The sequence below is a fragment of the Rhagoletis pomonella genome, unplaced genomic scaffold (genome assembly GCF_013731165.1).
Source record: "Rhagoletis pomonella isolate Grant_MI unplaced genomic scaffold, Rhpom_1.0 Rhpom_scaffold_00005, whole genome shotgun sequence".
Taxonomy (NCBI): Eukaryota; Metazoa; Arthropoda; class Insecta; order Diptera; family Tephritidae; genus Rhagoletis; species Rhagoletis pomonella.
Genome location: NW_023458559.1, coordinates 31311553 through 31331870, shown reverse-complemented (window position 1 = coordinate 31331870; position 20318 = coordinate 31311553). Strand labels below are relative to the sequence as shown.

The following is a 20318-nucleotide window of genomic DNA, read 5'->3' as shown; positions in this document are numbered from 1 at the left end:
GAAGCGAAAATTGGGTCAGTTATATAATTTACAGCTCACTAGTAGCTTATTCTATCCACCTAAATATGTAGTTATGTATGTAGTTGTCAGCTCTCCAACGAGTTGGCACATTAATACCAATATAAATTCCATTAATATTAGCAGCCAAAAGGTGTGCAATGAAAAAAAAAACTAAGCGCATATTTATGCGACAATTTGTCAGCGCATATTGTAAGCAAAGCAAAAAAAAAAATGCATAAAAATATAACAGTTGTGCTGGTGAAAACATTAGCAAAGTTAAATTGCCTGAAACCGTTGAAATCAAATAAAATTCGCTACCAAAGTAACAACAAAAACAATGGCGCGCCATTGTTTCGGTCGCGTATGCTATACCTGTTATGTACCTACAGGCCACCTAGGCGTATGATTGCTCATTACTGTACGTTTTTCGCAGTTTAAGTATACGCCATAGCAGCAACTCAACAACATCAAAATGTCCACACGTACATACATATTAGTGGTTTAGGCTTAGTTATTGGATATGAGATTTTAAAGCACAAGGAATATTTTTTAATTACCAGGAATTCTAAATTCATTCAAGTATCCTCTTGAATAAAAAAGAACACCGTTGTAGTTTCTTTCACAGCTACGCCCTTTGTTCGCAGGCATACTTTTCCATATTAATACGACTTTATGAATTGTTAAAAACCTCCGTGGCTCGAAAAGCCAGCATTCCGCGGCCATTTTATTTCCCCTACCTGTTTCCGTATTTCTTTCATCGAAAAAAAACATGGAATCGGCCTTCACTGCACAAACTTCTGCCATGCCCGTACTCCCAATACATCGATGGGTGATCGTTGGCAAACTGATGCTCATTGCTCAGATGATTCGACTTTTTTTTTTAGGCTATACTGTCACCAGGTCTGATGGTACAACAAATGGCAACTCTTGTTGTCCTTCGCTTAAGAGCGACACCGGATTAGTATACGAGAGTCCTGGGTAGGGATGCGCACGCGCAAAATACATCGTTGTTTTTTCCGGTGCAATGCATCGTGAAGTCACATTGATGTTTTGCGATTTATCAGTTAAAATAAAAATCTCGTGTCACGCTGTTTGTGGTCGAACTCCTCCCAAATGGCTAGACCGATTTTTGGGAAATTGTTTGTGTATATATGGTAGGTATAAGAATGGGATTTAAAGTATATTTCATACCGCTAGGTGCAGGGGGTGTGGCACCTCCCATACAAACCGAATTTCTCATACTGCATATCTCCGGAAGTGTTCATGGTAGAGTACACACTTTTGCTAGGTTATTTAAGACGACAATGGAAATATGCCTTCTGACAACCACCAAACCGTAATATTAGAAGATAAATGCGTTACTGAAAATCATGAACGTGAACTGTTGGTGAAAATGTTGGACCAAATTGTTTCAAAACAAAAAATTATTTTGGGCGGGGCGGGGGTTCGCCTGGTCTGCTCGTCACCATCGATGTTCGATGCATGGTATTCCTTGTAATTTAAAAAAAAATAAAAAAATTTAGTTAAAGAAAATATACTTTTAAAAAGGGTCAGTGCACAAATTTTATTTCTTAATTTTCTCAATATTTTAGGTTTAAGCTTTGTAAAGGCAGTGTCGCAGAAAATTTGTACATTTTTTATATTATGCTATTGGTACACAAAAAAAAGCAAATTCGAACAACAATTTTTTTTGTAGTCACACGATTGGTACAATATAGCGTTTGAGAAGGCGCGGAGCTGTGCCATAGTCAAGTATATCGCCCTTTAAGGTACAAAACCGCGTATCAACAAAATGCAAAACCGCGTATGTGTGTTGCAAAAATTATTTTCTTAAGAGCAAAAACACTCACATTTCAAAATGGTTCTCTTTTTTATAAAGCAACCGCATTTCGGGCTAGTATATTTCAGGACGAATGGATAAAGGTTGAGCCAAGGGCTTGTGTGAGCAAATCCAATTTTTGGCAGCAAATGTCAGTAACGCGGTTTTGTATTTTAAACGACGATGTGTACTGCATTTTGTAATCGGCTCATATTTTAAGAGGGCATAAACATAACTTTTTAAAGCAAAAGTTTTTGTCATTGGTTGGTTTATCTGTAAATATGTATATCTGTATGTAAAAAGCCATCAGCACTAAAGCTCATTCAATTTGAACAAACAGCTCTATTCCGCGTTCAAATCGACAGCACTTGAATAAACCGAACTACTGCCAACATTACCAACCTCAATGGAAAAGCTATTAAGAACGTTTTCCGCAGCATTTGTGGTATGCGTACATAGTAGAAAGTGAGCGAACGTAACCTAGCTATAGACAAAAGTGACGAATAAAGAAAACCAGATGGGGAAATTGACGAGGACAAAAGATAAGATAGTTTCAGTTCAAAGGCGATAATTCGCTTATGACATGTTCGTCAAACTGCCAATATATAGAGATTTAATAATAAATGAATTCGCTTCATTTCAAATTAATGTGCGATGCAGACATAAAACATTAAATGTTAAATGTCTACGAACTTATTTATTTTATGTTATTTTGAATGTCAGTTACAGCAATTGTAAAATGTATTTTAAATATGTGCTGAATAAATAAATATACTACTAGTACTACTACATATATATGTCAATTAACCCGTAAATAAATTTTCGTGCACAATCGATGACTACGGCATTAAAATTTCCAGGGGCAGTACTGGACTAGTTAAGAACTATTATGCTTCAAACTAGAAGAGGAGCCTGCTGCAGTGACGGAACCGAGTATACATTTTATGAAAAAAAAGTTGTGCTTTAATTTTTAAACAGAGAGAGAGAGATTTTAACAGAGAATAAGCGTTAGGTCCCGAAAAAATAAGAACGTAAAAAAAATATACAGAATATCTTGCAAAAATGTTGAAAAGAAGTTCTAAAAGTATTCAATCTAACGTCTTAGTAACTTCTTTTTGCCAGAGGCCATATTCATTATATCTTTTATTAAAAAATTACTTTTATATGATTACTTGCTGGTTTTTATTTATTTTTTCTAACCCCAAAAAACATCGGAAATATTATGTGTCAGGCATGTTTTTTGAGGTTAGAAAAAATCCTGACATGATGAAGCCAAACGGACTTCATGTTCATAAGGAAGAGACAGTCTGATCTCCAAACTGTGACACATTTTTTGTCTGACTACAGGGCAGCTGGTAAACTGAAAAACCCATCGAGTTTTCTTGTAAAAACAAGTAACTATATTAAAACATATAAACATATGTATGTAATATGTTTTGGCGCTACAATATGGGCGGGTATATTAAGCATCTGAAATTCGTCGGAACGCCATTACAAACGCTTACATTTTCAAATGCACACACATGAAAATAAAATGAATATTACAGCACGTCTAAGCAGTTAGTGGGAGCATAACAGTGGCAGCAACAAAAACAATGACAAAATGTTTTAAACTAATAACAACAACAACTATAGTGTCGTAGTGTCAGCGTTTTGTGTTATATATATAAGCGCATCGATATATGTACATATATATTTATGTACGTATTTTATATATTTTGTGTACATTAGACCGCACATAAGCAAAAAAATTTGTTTGGCCAAACCTTAGGGTCGCCTTTTGTTAATCTTTCTGTGACACCTACTTTCGGCAATACAATTTTTTTATAAATAGTTCCACTGAAATACTCGAAACACTTCGTTAATGATTTTTGGTGGAATTTAATTTACTGGGATTAGAGCGGTACGTTAGGGTGATAAGAACTGAGATCTGGTGGATAAGTATTAGAAAAGGGTACTTGAGGTCAATGAGCTTTAGTACAAAAAGAGGCTAACTTCGTGAAAAAAACATCGATATATCATACTATGAGATCCGACTGTACATATATGCCGAATATAGGAATGACAATGTTAAAAGCCCACGCTTACTTTCAGCCAAAAAAAATTTAAATTGCCTTTAAAACAAAGTACTTCCTTAGCAAAACTTTAGCGATTTTTGGCGAGTTTTGATTGACTGACATTAGGGTGATAAGAATTGAGATATGGTGGGCAAGTACTTGAGTTACCTCACTTTAGAATAAAAAAAATTCTGATCGAGACCGATAAATCATGCTTTCAGATCCGACTATACATGCCGAAGCTATTATGAAAATGTAAAAACGTAGGGGTCGAGAATGCCTTGCCACGGTGCTTTGGATACGTAGATGTACAGCGATTTTTTATTTTTTTGCTGACACAGTATAATATACATATCTACATACATATATACGTTTGTATGTAACTGTGTACCTAAAAATAAAATGTGGTATCCCTAGCACGCAGTTATGGGTGGTATATTCGTGTGTACTTCCAGGATGTGTTCTCTACATATATGTATGTATGTATGTATGTATGTAGATGCAAGCATGCCCTAACAAATGCATACCCTCCAGGGAAACCGCGGACTAGTGAATCAAATTTCTAGTTCCGTACTAGGCCTTTATCGCCAAATAGGAACTAGTCCGATAGGAACTAGATCCCCACCACTACAAAATTGGCGAAAAGTGGTACTTTTAAGAAACTAATTTTTTTCAGCTTTTTTTACTACAAATCTATATCTAAAGTGACGAATTTAGAAATGGTTCAGAACTATATAAAAAGGGGTGCAGAACGAACTAGATCCTATTTGTCGAATTTAGAACTATTTCGGAACTATCGAATAAGGGATGCAGCGGGGGGCATGTTTACTTTACATAGATATGTGTTCAGCGGCTTTTTCGTTCAAATACGCTTCTATTCTGTGCTTCGCAGATGCTATTTCATAGTTTGGTAATACAAACCAAAGCTATGTGTTAACATATTAACATCTTGGGGCCATCTGGAATCTAACCAATAACAGCGAGCACCTCTGCAAAGTCAGCTACAGCAAGGTATGTAAACGTACATTTCTTACAATCATTCAAACAAATTTAATTTCAAATTGAAAAAACGTTTCTTTGAAAATAATGTAAAATCGCACACGGAAGAACCGAAAAGATTTCTTTCTTTCGTCTGTCGATTTCAGAACTGGTTCGGAACTATAGAATGCAGCGGGGGGCAATTGACACTTCCTAGGACATCGCCATGTTAAATTCGCCAGTTGCTTGCATGCAAAAGAGATTTATCGCGAACCAGTACTGGGTCTAAATGTACTAGAAGCGCCCCAGTTCAGAACTAGAGATTTTCCCCACAGGGGTTGAATAAAGCTTTCGCTGCCTTCTAAAGCAGAGCGTATATGTATACGCGAATATGCCCGCCGGGCAGGCACCGCCCAGTGGTGCTGTAAACCCATTTATGCGTTTGTGTTTTGCCAACAATTTAGCTAAATGGCATCGGTAACGGCAACGGCTGCCTGGAATTGATGTTTGATGATAATATTATTGCTATATTATGTGGTCATGTATGGTGCACTCTGTATAAACATCGAAGCGCGAGAGATATTTTCATAAGGGTGCGAAATCGTTACATTTCCTATAAGAGAATAATATTTAGCCCACACTTGACTCATATAAAAGAGTGCCACGACAGCGCTAACCGTCACATTAGATACCACTAATGCATCCATTCAACTGTAGAATGTGCACGTGAAATAGGTATATGTACGACTGTCACCACCGAAATTCTGCTAGACCAAGATATTTCGTCGCCCAACTTTTCCTTTTTATTTCGCCATATACCAGAGGAACCTGCTATAATGCGATTTTCCGTCGTTTTAAATTTTGCTTGTTGATTGAGCAGATGATTAGAGAAAGCCAGTAATAGTTTTAAGAACCTACTCGCAAACTGTGCCAGCTAAGATGGTCTATATGATTTGTAAAAAAGTACACAACTTCTACAAAGGCACTCCAAGTTAAAAACTTTACTTGGAGACCCAATCGGACTATTGGGATGAACAGAAAACAAATTCGCCAAACCTATCCTTGAATAGTAGACCCTTCAATACAGTATGCCCTAAGCTATTTAAGTTCTCGATTAAATGGTCCGGCAGAAATTTTGAGACACTTTCGTCGGAGTGCGGGTTACTGGAATGCCAAATGCTGGATGGGTTTTATTCCTTTCTCAGTTCTACAGTTTCTTCGTGTTAGAATGCTTAACATTTAGCAACTCCGTATTCTTCGTTCATCGAGCATTGATCATAGCGATCTTGGCACAGTGCATTATAAAGATTAGGCCACTTGTAATTAATTTGTTGTCTAGCTATCTCCTCAATGCTCAAAACAAAGCAGGTTGAATGCTTTGTACAGTTTTCCTTATTCATATCTCAGATATCTTTCTCGCGCAATTATCTACTTCCTCATTTCCCGGAAAACCACTATGACTCGTAACCCAGTGTAGATTGAATATATACTAAGGGCCGTATTTACCTTAAGGCAGTGTAGGCCAAGGGGCCGGCAACGAATAGGGAGAAAAAAAATTCAAAATGTTTCAACGAGTGAAAATTTAATGTGAAGATTTGTATCCTCAGGTCCAATTTAGCTTCAAAAATTCATTTTCAAATCACACATGTATTTAAGATGTATTTCTGATCGCATGTGGTAATCTGTTGCAAAGACGTACTGAGAATACAAAAACCTGATGGCAAGAAGTTAGGAATGTGCTCGGGAAGACCTAGATAATGGAAGTCGTTCTTTAAGGCAACTGGGTAGTCGATCTTTTCAAATCGCTTTTTGAAGTTGTGCTTTCAAAGCGATGATTATTTGACGATAACGAGATGAAGGCAAATGAGAAAACTGATGCCCAATATAGTTTTGAAAATCAACGTGAGTGAGAAAGGAAAAGGGCATCACGATGACGGATCTGCAGAAGAAGACATTATGCTTAGAGGAAAAGAGAAATTCAAAATTGAGACTTATTTACCTATACTGAACAAGCTGTGTACAGAATTGTCGCGGTGATTTAAAGCTTATCGAGAAATCATTTAAATTGATTTGTCCATTACTTTCCTTTCGTTTGATTCATTGTACAAGTACATGATGAATGATGACGTGAAAAAATAGCCTAATTATTGTACACATACATATATGTGTAAAAAATTCTTTTTGCGGAACCGAAAATTACATTGCTGAAGGGCCCCGACATGGCTAATCCGGTCCTGTATATACGGTCGAAGCGATTGTAGGGTTCTTTGGCATTCTTGAACACACCACGCCACTTATCCAGCTTGGCTTTTCACAATGGAGGCGAGTTTTGGTGGAAATAGGTCGACCAGCTTCCAGAACGCCCTTTGTGCCGTAGAGCGAATTGCTACTCTTATAAACCGCTTGCTAAACCATAGCTAGATTCAATTCGAATCCTTCGGAGAAAACTCTACGGACTGCGATGCTTTAGCAGGGCCCTCGGTTTAAATAAAACAAACCAAATCCTTTGAATGGTTATTTTATCTTCCTGAGGTATAAAATACCTTAATATAACAAAAAAATGGTCGGTGATGACCGTCTTTCCAACGTTAGTGGTAGGTTTGGTACGGCGCAAGTATCTGCGCTCCTCTTAGTGCGCTTCCTAGTCAAGCCGCCAGTAATATCCCTTATATAAAAAATGCAGCTAGTCTAAGATGAATGGAAGTAGTTTCAAGTGGTATGGAAAGTACTTAGTATCTGAGTAGCTATACAAGCAGAGAGGTAAGCGCATATTTAAATACGTATATGGAGCTAAGCTCGCATAATAGTTCTCAGTCACCTTGGACGCCCTTTTTTTTGGCAAAAAAAAGTAATCAAACTTAATTGATTTCACTTTAGCCACTCTACAATTCCCATTGAATGCAATACAAATAACCTAATTAGCCAAGTTTTCCAATTCAAATTCTTCGAAATTCCATTTCTGTACACAATTAACCCGAGCAAACAAAATCGAATGAAAACCAGTTGCCCCCGACAAGCATACGAGAAGTAGCGAAAGGAGGCTTACATTATGAGCAAGCAGCAGAAGCTAAAAGTTTAAAAAGTCAAACTACAAGAATGTAAGCTCCCCTTTCCCTAACCGATCACATCAGCTAGTATTAGTGGCAGCGAGTAATTTGCATGGAATCCAAAAAAAGACAAGAAACGCTAATAACTGAAGTATCGCCCACAACTGAGCTGACGTCTGAGGACCAGCTGCTGCAAATGGCTAGATATGCTAAGAGCCAATAGTGCACTTACTGGTGCATTCACTTTTACGTACACACATACCTATGTACATTAAAGTGGTCCAATTTTTGTATGGGGAAAAAAATTTTCATCCTAGAAAACGCGGCACACCCTTGGTCTTTTTCCTTTTAATATTTGTAATATCTATGCCAACTCTGAGTTTTCTACTGCAACCAATACAGGGTGCCCAATGACCTTGAAATGCGCTACTGGATCGCTGTGAAACTGGCAAAGATATTTCAACTACGGAAGGTACCCCAAACCCTATTTTGGAATATTTTTTTTGAACCACTCTAATGTACATATGTATGGGCATCATTACCAGCATAGCCAACTTACTCAATGAAAATTGCCAGTTGCAAGTGAATTGAAAGTCAACGGACATAGCACGAATATATGTATGTACTTAATAGTCGGTCGGTAGTTTGAATGATACTCACATTTTCCAGTTTTGCCACCGTCTCATAGAGGGTCATGTTATTGACTTTGCCATATTGCACGATAAAATCGATATCATCATCAGCTGTGGTAGCAGCAGCAGTGGACGCATCGCTGGCCGTGGCAATGTCATTAGTGGTGGAGGATTTGCTGCTGTCGCCATTATTCGCGCTGCTATAGGAATCTTCTTCATTGACTGGTGCTGGTGATGATGCGGCTGCGGGTGCGGTGGATGTAGAGGCGCTTGCCTCGTAGCCTGGTTGCCGCCAGGTCAGATTGATGGTTGTGTTTGTTACTGCCGTGGCGTGGACATCTTCAGCAGGGCCGGGTATGCTTTCGGTGCCTATGGTAAATTATGAGAGGAAATGAGGAAATAGAAAGAGAAAAAGCGGGTAAATTCGAGTGTTAAGCTTAATGATAAGGGGTATAGATACTTCAAAGATATAAAATTAAATTAGGATACCAATACGAATGCCAGTATGAAATCGAGTCCGAAAGCATTCACGAATGTTTGCACATATGTACATACATGTGAATTGGAATACGAGTATGTGTATGGATATGAATATGAATACGAATTTGAATATGAATATAAATATTAATATTAATATGAATAGGAAAACGAATACGAATATGAATATTAACATGAATATGAATATGAATATGAATATGAATATGAATATGAATATGAATATGAATATGAATATGAATATGAATATGAATAGGAATATGAATATGAATATGAATATGAATATGAATATGAATGTGAATATGAATATAAATATGACTATGAATTTTAATATAAATATCAATATGAAAATACTATGAATATGAGTATAAATATGAACACGAATATGAATGTAATTGCGAGCATGAATATGAGTAGGAATATGCATATGAATATAAATCTGAATATGAATATGAATATAAATATGAGTATGGATTTCATTAGGGATATGAATGCGAGTATAAATGTGGGTAAATAAATAAATATCTATGAATATGAGTATAAATATAAGTATAAATATAATTTGGAATACCAAAATGAGTACGAGTACGAATACGAAAAATAATACGAAAACAGAAACAAATACTAATACGAAATGCGAATGCAAGACGAATGCGGATACGAATACAAATACAATTATGAACACGGAAACGAGTTCATCTATGGATACCAGTACGAAAATGCAAACGAATACCAATACGAATTCGAAATCGAATGCGAATAAGAAATCGAATGCAAACACGAATAAAAATAATTGATGTGCATACCAATGCTCACAACAAAGCCAATACTAAGTTATTAGATGCTAATTAAATTATGTTTACCAATGCTTATGCTCAATCACTTTCATATAAACACCAATATTTTCACAAACACTACTGAAAATGCGCACACATATGTACATATACAAATACTACTTAAGACAAGCAATACACACAAGGATGATCCTTAAAAATATCAAATTTTGTATGGGGCGCTCCCTTATTTTGTTCTAGATACAACGTGAAAATATTCACGAAAATTTCAAAATTTATAAAAAAATTTAGGGGTCGCTACCAGTGTTTGAAAAAATTAATTTTCTTTTAAATCGCAACAATTGGAAAAAAGGCTACTTTCACCAGTTATAATTTAGCACATTGAAAGTTATTCATATAAATTCTTTAAAAAATTGGATTTTTTCACATCCTGGTTGCGATTCCATTTTGGAATTTTTTTTTTAAATTTTGAAATATTCCCAGTTCTACGTACAAAATGGTGCAATTAGTTTAAGGACCAACCTAATATACATACGTACATATAAGTCAAGTGCATAGGTAAATATTTGTTCGTACGCCTGTTGGCTTGTCCTTGTGCGCCTAAGTGAATTTATTCTCGAATTAGTGCAAGCATGTGAGTATGCAGCTCAATCAAACTGGCTTTAATTGCTGCTTAATTGGCAAATACGGAGGAAGGTTGCTGCTACTGTTGCCGCTGCCACTTATCCAAACATTGTTGGCAGCAAGCTAATATTGTTGCAAGTAATAATTTGTATTGCTATTGTTGCTGCTATTTTTGTTGTCATTGCTATCTTCGCCAATGGCACAACGCAAGGTTGTTTGCTTGAGTAGCAACGCATGATTGAACGCTGTATGACGGCGTACAATGATACCGGTTAACGCAATAATGAATGAAATAAAACAACAACGACAACAATGACAACGGCAAGCGAGCACCAGTCAACAGTGTCAGCCGAGTGCATCTTCCTTCGTCATGGCCAATGCGCTAATAAAAGCAACAAGTGTGTGCAAATAAACAACCAGAAATAACACTAACAACAGTAGCAGCAGCAACAGCTTTTTTATGAGAGCAAGTGTTAAGTAACAACTTTAATAACAACAGCAGCAGTAGACAAAGAATAACAGCAAATAACTACACTGGCGGCAGAAATAAAAGACTCGTCGCACTTTTAAGAATTTTGGCTATATTTATTTAGTTTATTTTATGTTTATTATTTTTTTTTGAGCCTAGGTAGTTGTACCACAAACATCATATACATAAATCAGCTTTTCAAAGTTTGAACTAAAATTATAAAAATTCGACAAATTTGATCCAATTTCTCAAACTTTTTATTCACAATTTTTAGACAATTTTTTCAATTTTCAAAATTTTTAATTTTAGTGTAGTAAAGTTCAAATTTCAATTGGCTGCAAAATACCGTTGGTTTTTAAGAATTTATATTTTTTTGCTGACGGTGTTCTGCTTTTTTTCCCAAACAAAGTGTGCTCGACAATTTTTTATATGGAAGAGAATGCCTAGCATCGTCAACAAAAAATTTTCAAAAACCAACTTTTTTTTCGAGCCACTTAAAACTTGCACTTTATTATACTAAAGTTAAATGGGCTACAAAACTGCAAAAAAAATTTTAATAAAAAGTTTAAAAACTTGGTGAAAATTTGTCGAATTTTTATAATTTTTATATAAAGTTTGAAAAGGGGATTTGAAATTTGGGGAAAGGGGGGTTTGTTGTAAACTAGCCAGGCTTTTATACAAAAAAAAATTAAACATAAAATAAACCATAGAAATATAGCCAAAACGGTGCAAAGTAAGGCGAGTATATTACTTTTGCCGCCAGTGTATACATTTATGTTAACAAATTGAAATCAACAATGTAAGTACCTATGTGCAAACAGTCAGCCCTTGCGTCGTCGAACCAACCAAGCATGGCATTACTCACCCTCTTCGATGCACTGCAAGATATTGCCCGCATAAGATAAACAATCACTGGAGGTCGTACCGTTGTTGCCGCTATAACTGCTGCCACTCAAGGCGCCACTATTGCTGCCACCACCATTGGCGGCAAGCGGCATGACGCCGCGACAGATGGACATGCAAGCAGTGGGTACGCCGCGACGCTGACAGCAGGGCGTATGGTCGCGTCCGCCGGCGGCACAGCGTACAATGACAGCTATGCGAAAAGGGGGAAGAGAAAAGCGTTTAGAAATTGGTTACAACTGAATTATTTATGACAATTTTTATTTTATCTCCTTGAATACTTACGCATTTGCGCTCTACACGCCGGTCCAAGTTTTTCAATATCCGACAATTTTATATTGTACGAGCAGAGTGGCGCGCATTGTGGCAACAGACCGGAAGCCTGACAGCATTTTGTCATATTGTAGCGCGGTTCTGGCTCATCCACCGCTTCAGCGGGCTGCGTGCGTGTGATGAGCCGTGGCGAAGGTTCACTCTTACCATATTGGTTCACTGAGACTACATAGAATTCGTAATAGACTTCGGGTTCGAGACCTTCCAGTATGAGTGGTGGGTTTTTCTGAAAATGTGATGGACATTTATTGTTACTGCATTACGGAAATTATTTATAGTACATAAAAAGTGAATGCTGAGCTCAGAAAGCAATTCCTTTCAGTGTGTTTATTTTGTCTTTTATTTATGCTGGAAAATATAATTGCTTGACCCTAATTTAATTACTTTTTTGGACTATCTTTAGTCAGTTATTTACAGTTATTTTGGTAAGACAAATTAGCACAAAAGTTTTAGAAAACAGCCCTTGTATATCATTATCACTTTCAGAGTCGCAATGGCCGAGCGAGCAAAGAGATCCGAGTTTGAATCATCGGACAGCGATTTTTTTCTTTTTTTTAGTTTTTTCCTTTTTTAATTAAATTTTCTTTTAATTTTTAGATTTTTTTGTTTATATATTTTTTTATTTCGTTTAATTTGTACTATAGAAACATATTTTATGCATACTTTTAATTTAGTTTTTTCTTTTCTTAAATAGTTGATTTTCTTTTACTTTTTTAAAGTTATTGTGAAAAAATGCCTATTATATTTTTTCTAATTCAAGTAAATTTATTTTATTTCTTTGTTTAATTTTCTTTAAATTTTAAAATTTTATTATTTAAAGAAGTCAAATATCTTTTTAATTTCATTCAATTTGTATAAACTTATTTTATTTATTTTTTCTTTTTGAAAATTTAATTTGTTTTTCTTTTTAACCGAATTCAAAAAAGGAAGAATATTCTTTCGGAATATTTTTTTTTATGTATGTTACCGCACAACTTTGGACCACGTTAACCGATTTCGATAATTCATCGGAAAGGCGGTACCTCAAGGGTGGTCGCTAGTAACTTTGTTTAGATCCGATAATTGGATCGTGAAGAAATTAACGATTATCTTAAATTTTTATATGAGAATTGAAGTCGGTTTGGCTTTTGGCTTAAAAATTGCTTGTGTTAATTGAATTTTTTGAATTTTCAGATTTTATTATTTGAAAAAAAAAATATTTTTTTATCTCATTTAATTTTTAGGATCCTATTCTTTACTTTAATTATTTTTTTGTCTTTATTTGTATCTTAACTTTCTTTTAAATTTTAGATTTCTTTTTAAGAATTTTTTTTATATATTTTTTTTTTTATTTATTAAGTATTATTTTCTTCTTTTTTGATTTAATTTGTTTCTGTTTCAAAATAAATATTTACACTTCATTTTTTTTTAAGAATAAATACTTTTTTAATTTAATTAAATTTTTAAAAATATTTTTATATGTTTTCGCTTTTTTTGTTTTAGTTTTATATTTTTTTGTATTCATTTTTCTTTAATTAATTATGGTTTTAAAAGGACATATGAATATAAGTATATTCTTTAAAAATTTAGTAGTATTTAAAAAAAAACTTATTGCTAAAAGCGAACACCATAACTTTTGTCTTTCAAAAGTCTGTGATAGGCTGATAGACAGTTGCCAGAATTTCCCTGTTAGTCGATTAGTTTAGGTTGCAGTAGTCGTCCCTGGTTAAAACACACTCATAATATCACATTACTTTCAATGGTAATCACCGCTCAATCTATGCAACGCCACCAGCCAACCAAAAAGTTCCTGTGGGTCGCTCATGAAGTGCGAGAGAATGTACTTCAATATCCCTCCTCCCGAAGCCTTGGCATATGCACGCATAGTCAATTCGGCAGCCATGTAGTGTCCCGCGTCATCACCATGTGAACTCGGAGACCTGATTTCCACTTGATTATCAGAGTAGATAATGCTAACCTCCTCTTTTCCGTCACACTTTTGAAAGTGTCTCTACTACTTCTTCAATGACAGAGTTTTCTCCCGAAAAAACACTACCGCAGAGTAGCCTAAACATAAGTTCATAGCAGCGAATAGCGCAGAGATGCAGTAAGGTATGTGTGTGTGCAGGGACGAAAGCTTAAAGAATTTGGACTGCCCAGATTATGAACTTTTCAGGGATCCGAAGTCCTTGAGGCTGATTACAGACCTGCTGTCGCGCACAGTACTACACTAACTCTTATAAGGGTGGCCCATTGCACGCAGTCTACCTGCCTAACTAGCGTAGTTCTCTCTAGCTAACTCCATCAGAAGAGACCTCAAAAAGTATGATGTGATAGGGTCAGACAATTATTTTGCTCCAGATACCTCCTTTCTTATCATTAGATCCCCTACTGAAACACAAGCCAATTGATGTGTTGTTCATTCTTTTATCAAAGCCTGGTTCTGACGACCGCCTCTTATCAAACGTTCGGTGGAAGTATTTTACCTTGGCATGGTTTAAGGCGGGCCCGTTGTTATGGCATTTCTATGTTCTAATTTTCATTTCAACAACTACGAACCTTTGGTGTTAAACTGCTTTCTATCGATGTGTCATCCAGAATTACTTACCTTCACTACTGTCAGATAGTCGTCGCCTTCTCCCAGCCGCCTAAACTTCACATGGTAGGTACTTATAGTTTCAGCCAACCGGTTTGGTTTGTTCCAGTCTAAAATGATGAAACTATCCGCCTTAGCTACCGTGCGTATTATCGAAGGTGGATCTGCCAGCACGCCGTAACCCTGGAACAGACAGCTGCTGTACTCGGACATGAACCGCAGGCACCTAGAACGGGCAAATGAAAACATTTTACTCTAGGACGTAGCCCAGAATGTCCCCAGCGCTTACTTACTTGAAAAGACTAAAGTCCAACGTTGAGATCTTGCCCGAGCAAAGCGGAAAGCAGACCGCCGGTATGCCACGCGCTCGACAACAGGGTGTGTGATCCATCTTATTGGCCAGACAAGTGAAAGTGATGTTGGACCAAGGCGCGCAAACCATAAAATCGGGTAGCGTAGCGAGATCGGTCTTCTGTGGATCGCACATTTTATCCAGACACATGCGATGCGTCATGCCATTTGTCTCACAACAACTGCGTATATTGGGTAAGTCTGGCATGACGGATTCCACCGAAGCCGATGCTTCTGCATCATCACTAGGCATGGGTGTAAGTATCTCACTTGTGTGCGTGAAAACACGCAAACGTTCGCTGGGCAAACTCGAGCCATATTCGTTGTGCGCCGTCACCACGATTGCGTACATTGTGAGCGGCGTGAGATCCTGCAAGCTAAGTGAGGTCTGATTTACGGGCACGGTGCGTATGATAGTCTGCTCGATTGGGCGCTTCTTCCACGCATACACATTGGACACTTCGTCCTCATCGAAGCTATGCAGCGCTGTTAGATTGACACTGTAAAATTTAACCTTATGCGCCAACTTTTCCGGTTCGTACCAATGCACGGTGACACGCGTCTCTGAGACATGATCGACTGTGACGCCCGTTGGTGTGCTGGGTATATTCTGCACACCCTGTAGTATGCACTGAAGTCCGCTTAGCGTGTGGTGCACACAGGAGACGCGCGTCTTCAGCAAATCCGTGAAAGGTGTATACTCACCGCGACACATATCTTGACACAGATCAGGTATTTGTTTATCTACACAGCAAGGCACGTGATTGCGACCATCGGCCATGCAGCGTACGATGTTAGGGAAGTCCTTCTCACAGGCCTCCGGCTCGATGCCTGTCGTGCCGTCTATGATGTTGTGCACATTGCAGAAGCCCATGCATTCGGCGCTGATATTGGCGCGCTCACAGCACTCAGTGAAGTCGTGGGTGATCTGCGGCGCGACCGTGGGCGCACGCCAAAACGAGCGATTGTCGGTGGCATCGAACGGTGGCGGCACGAGGTACACATCACTCGACTCTGTAGTGGTAGTGATGTTGCCGCCATTAGAGGGTAGCTGCTTGACTGGGTATGAATAAAAAAGAACAAAGAGAATGTAGTAAATAAAAAATGCACAATACAGATACCAGCAAGGTATCCTTAGACTCTCGGGGTGTAACTCTTCTCTCCACCCTTCTCACCGTTTAGTATGTGTATACTACGCAAGACCGGTTCTGAATTTAGCTCGCAAATATAACTACCCGAGTCCTCGGTGGTAAGTCGCTTGACAAGCAACACCCATACCTCCCCACCAGACTCAAGACCTTTGGGATCTAAACGAAAGATGCATGTATAATATCATCGGTATCACAAGCAAACACACTTAATAAGTAGTATGTACCCCTTTTCCACTCACTCTCATCATGCAACACGCTGATGCGTGTGTCGCTCGTCACTCTCACCATACCGGCTGTGAGTATTTCGTCGGATTTCTTCCATATCACTGTGTGATTGGCTCGGTTCTCTGATACAACACATGTGAGCAGCGCGTCTTTACCTTCGTAGATTAGCGATGGGCCGCCAGTAGCTGGGATAGGGGATAAGATATTGATTAAAATAAGGTAGATGATGGATACTAGAATGATTTCTTAAAAGAGGGTTTTATAATACCAACCGATTGGTACTCCGGAATTAACAGTCGAAAATAAGCATGTTGATGTTGTAAGTACCACCAGCAGCTTTAACATTATTTCCATTAATAAGGGTCACCTGAAAAGTGCGAAATAAAACGCAATTAGATGGACATGAATTTTTCATAATTTTCGGTAATAAAAAAAATATATATATATATATATATTTCTTTCATAAATTTTAAATCGTTTAAATACTGGGCGTAGAATTCTAAAACTCGCCATGAATGTTTGGTTATTTTTAAATTGGACATCTTACCACTAAACTAACTCACTAAAACTGGACATCCATTTTGGAAATTTATCTAAATTCTGAGAAAAAACGTGATATCATTTTAAAATTGGACAAACATTTTTGGCCACGTAAAAACGAGAAAAAATGTACGATAATTTACAAATTGGACATATATTTTTGGTCACATAAAAACCTTTTTCGAACATTAAAAGCTAAAAAAGCAAATATGTTAAAGGTATTTTAAAATGGAACATCGTATGTATGCATGTAAACTTTTGGTAACTTTCAAACTGAACATAAATTTTTTAGGTCATTCAAGAACTCGTGATAATTTAAAAACAGCATATCGAGCCATAACCGCCAAAAAGACGTAAGGGACATTTTTTTCAAATATTTATTTTTGATGCAGAAATGCTTCTAGATGCTCTAGGAACATTTCGGCATCAAAAACAAAATTTCGCTTACGCCTTTTCGGCGATTAGGGTTCGATATATTTTTGAACATTTTACATAAATATAAATTTTCATCAAGTTCAAAAAAGGATACTTAGTTGTAGGCATTTCTAGACATAAAAATCCTTGAAATAGTTTTTGCGTTGTTTATAAATTGCACACAAATTTTTAGTCGCATAAAAATTGCACCATCGGTTCAAAACAGGGAGCAAGAAATGGACGCCATTCCCTAACTACTCGGAGGACATGTCGATTAGTCAGCATTTTCGTCTACCAAACGTATTCGAAGCTGAGATTTATGCTTTAGAGATAGCTGCTAGTCTTCTACATACATAGCTCGATACCAGCTGGAAATGTCGTCGATAGTCCGATAAAAGAGCTTTTATCAACGGAATAAAAATAATTAGATTTTTGGAGGTAATTTCAAATCGATCCAGCTTACGTAAATCTTAAAATTTTTCCGAAATATTTTGGGGGATGTCGTGGCTACCTTAAACCGTCAGCAACATATCCAGATGGCTTATCCAAAAAGGTTTTATCCAAAAACACACAAAAAAGCAAGCGATTATTCAACTTTCCCAACTTTTACTAACTGAATACTTCTCAAGTACTTTTAATGAACACTCACGTAGCCGGCTCAAGCAGCTCATGCTATACTAAATAGTAACTAGTTATGTAAACAAACTCATAAAGCTAGAGCATAAAATCTGGGCAAAAAGCGAAAAAGTGAAAATAATAGAAAAATAAAAAAGGCAAAACAAGGAAGCCATACGCACTTGACACGTGCCAGATGACACTAAATGCGATGCTTATATAGCTAAATGCGCCAACACAAACAAAAAATCAGATTATATATATACATACATATGTACGTGGAAAAGTATCATTTATTATTATAAAATGTTTCTACTATAAGCTCATAGCAGCAAGCATCTACAAAGATACTTTCCACACAAGTACGAGTGGCTATAATTCAACTCAACTCATTTTAACACCAGCGGCTAATCCCTCAAGTAGCCTAATGAGTATGAAAATGCCCACAAAGCAGCACTGTGGAGAAGAAAGTTAGAAAAGTTTGCGAAATAAAAATAAAATAAATAATTTTAGCCTTACGGGAAGAAAAATCTGCTCTGAGTAGATAACAAATGTTGGCAAAATAAAACGCACAGCAAAGACAATGACCGTCCTTGAAGAGGAAACTGAAGAAGACGGAGAAGCAAAAAATGATTGTCAAAGAAAGTGTTAAGTGAAGAGTAAAATTATTTTAAGGAGTTGTAGTTTATGTGTTTTTTAGCCGAGCGCACTTGTGCACAAGGGTATATTAATTTTGTTCACATAACGGTTGTTTGTAACAGCCAAAACGAATAGAGATAGATATAGACAAATGTATACATAAAGGTTCAGAATGAATAGAGAATTCGACAAGAATGATAGAATACAAGATTGCGCCGATCAGAGAGGATTTTTGAGAATAACTTTTGTGTGACGTCACACTGGTGCAATTGCGAGAGAGAAATGCCAAAACGTGAGCAAGAATGGAAGAAGAAGAAAAAATGTCGCAAGGAAAATGTAAACAACTTGCACCAGTGTGACGTCATGCAAACAACGATTCTGTCAAATTCATTAAGAGAGGAATAGCGGTCCGAGATCGGCGCAACCTTTGTATTCTCTCAATCGTGAGAATTCGATTAAGCCATGTCTGTCTGTCCGTCCGTCTGTCCGTCTGTCCGTCCGTCCGTGTACACGATAACTCGAGTAAAAATTGAGATATCTCAACGAAATTTGGCATGTAGGTTTCTGTTAATCCAAGGTAGGTTGGTATTGAAAATGGGCGAAATCGGACAGTAACCACGCCCACTTCCCATATAACGGTAATTTCCAGAAATACGAAAACTGCGATATTTTAGCAACTACTGAAGATAATTCACTCAAAATTGATATTTGTGATAATTTTCAGACGAAAAATAAGAATATTATAAATTTTTGGAAAATGGGCGTAGTCACGCCCACTTATGGTTACATGTGCATATCTTGGTAACCGCTGCACCAATTTCTTCCAAACTTGGCACAGTTTTTGGCCTTGATACAGCATACCAAATGGCAGAAAATTTAAAAACTCGGACAATAACCACGCCCACATCCCATATAACGGTAATTTAGAGAAATACAAAATCTTCGATAAATCAGTAAATATTAAAGCTAACTTATTCAAAATTGATGCTCGCAACAATTCTTTACCAAGAAATACGTTTATGGTTAAATTTTCGGAAAATGGGCGTGGCACCGCCCACTACGGTTCTATCAATTTGTACCAAACGCGGTATTTTTGTTGTGCTTGCCACGTAAAAGCAAAGCGTTCAAAATTATTGAAATCGGACTAAAATTACGGCCGCTTTTCATATAACGGTAAATTTCAGAAATGCTTGAAACTTCAATATTTCGAAATTTAAGGACGCTAATTTACTCAAAATTGACACACCCCGGCTTACCATGTAGCGGTAGCTTTCGGAAAGGTGAAAAACATATATGTATTTAATACTTGCGCCGGGTATTTAATGTTCGGCTCCGCCCGAACTTAGACTTTCTTACTTGTTTTATTTATTTTTCTTATGCACGTTCACTTTAGGGACGAATTCCGGAAATTTAAAATTTTTTGGTGTTATGGAAGAGGGTTGCCAGCTCTTTAAAAAATTTAATTAAAGTAATTTTGTAATCTAAATGAATTATTACAAAATGGGTATCAATCGAAATAGTTTTGAAAAGACTTCACTACATGTAATAGTGTTGCAACTTCACTAAATGTAATAGTGTTGTCACCTGTTTAAGCAGTCAATAGTCAAATAGATGTCAGACGAAAGAGGCATGGGCGTAGCCAGGTAGAGGCAGGGGG

General features: G+C 36.9%; 1 protein-coding gene across 2 annotated transcripts in view; it reads right to left on the bottom strand.

Moving 5' to 3' along the window:
* Positions 1-20318, bottom strand: part of LOC118738837 (Ig-like and fibronectin type-III domain-containing protein 2) — a 275040-nt gene that overhangs the window by 45328 nt on the left and 209394 nt on the right. For both annotated transcript variants that reach the window (XM_036469845.1, XM_036469843.1), the window contains 8 exons: positions 16726-16820; positions 16453-16638; positions 16253-16384; positions 15020-16136; positions 14739-14952; positions 12104-12377; positions 11781-12011; positions 8562-8902 (listed from right to left, as the gene is read on the bottom strand). In XM_036469845.1, the coding sequence (XP_036325738.1) occupies positions 8562-8902; positions 11781-12011; positions 12104-12377; positions 14739-14952; positions 15020-16136; positions 16253-16384; positions 16453-16638; positions 16726-16807 (2577 nt within the window). In that variant the 5' untranslated portion in view covers positions 16808-16820. The remainder of the gene's footprint in view (positions 1-8561; positions 8903-11780; positions 12012-12103; positions 12378-14738; positions 14953-15019; positions 16137-16252; positions 16385-16452; positions 16639-16725; positions 16821-20318) is intronic.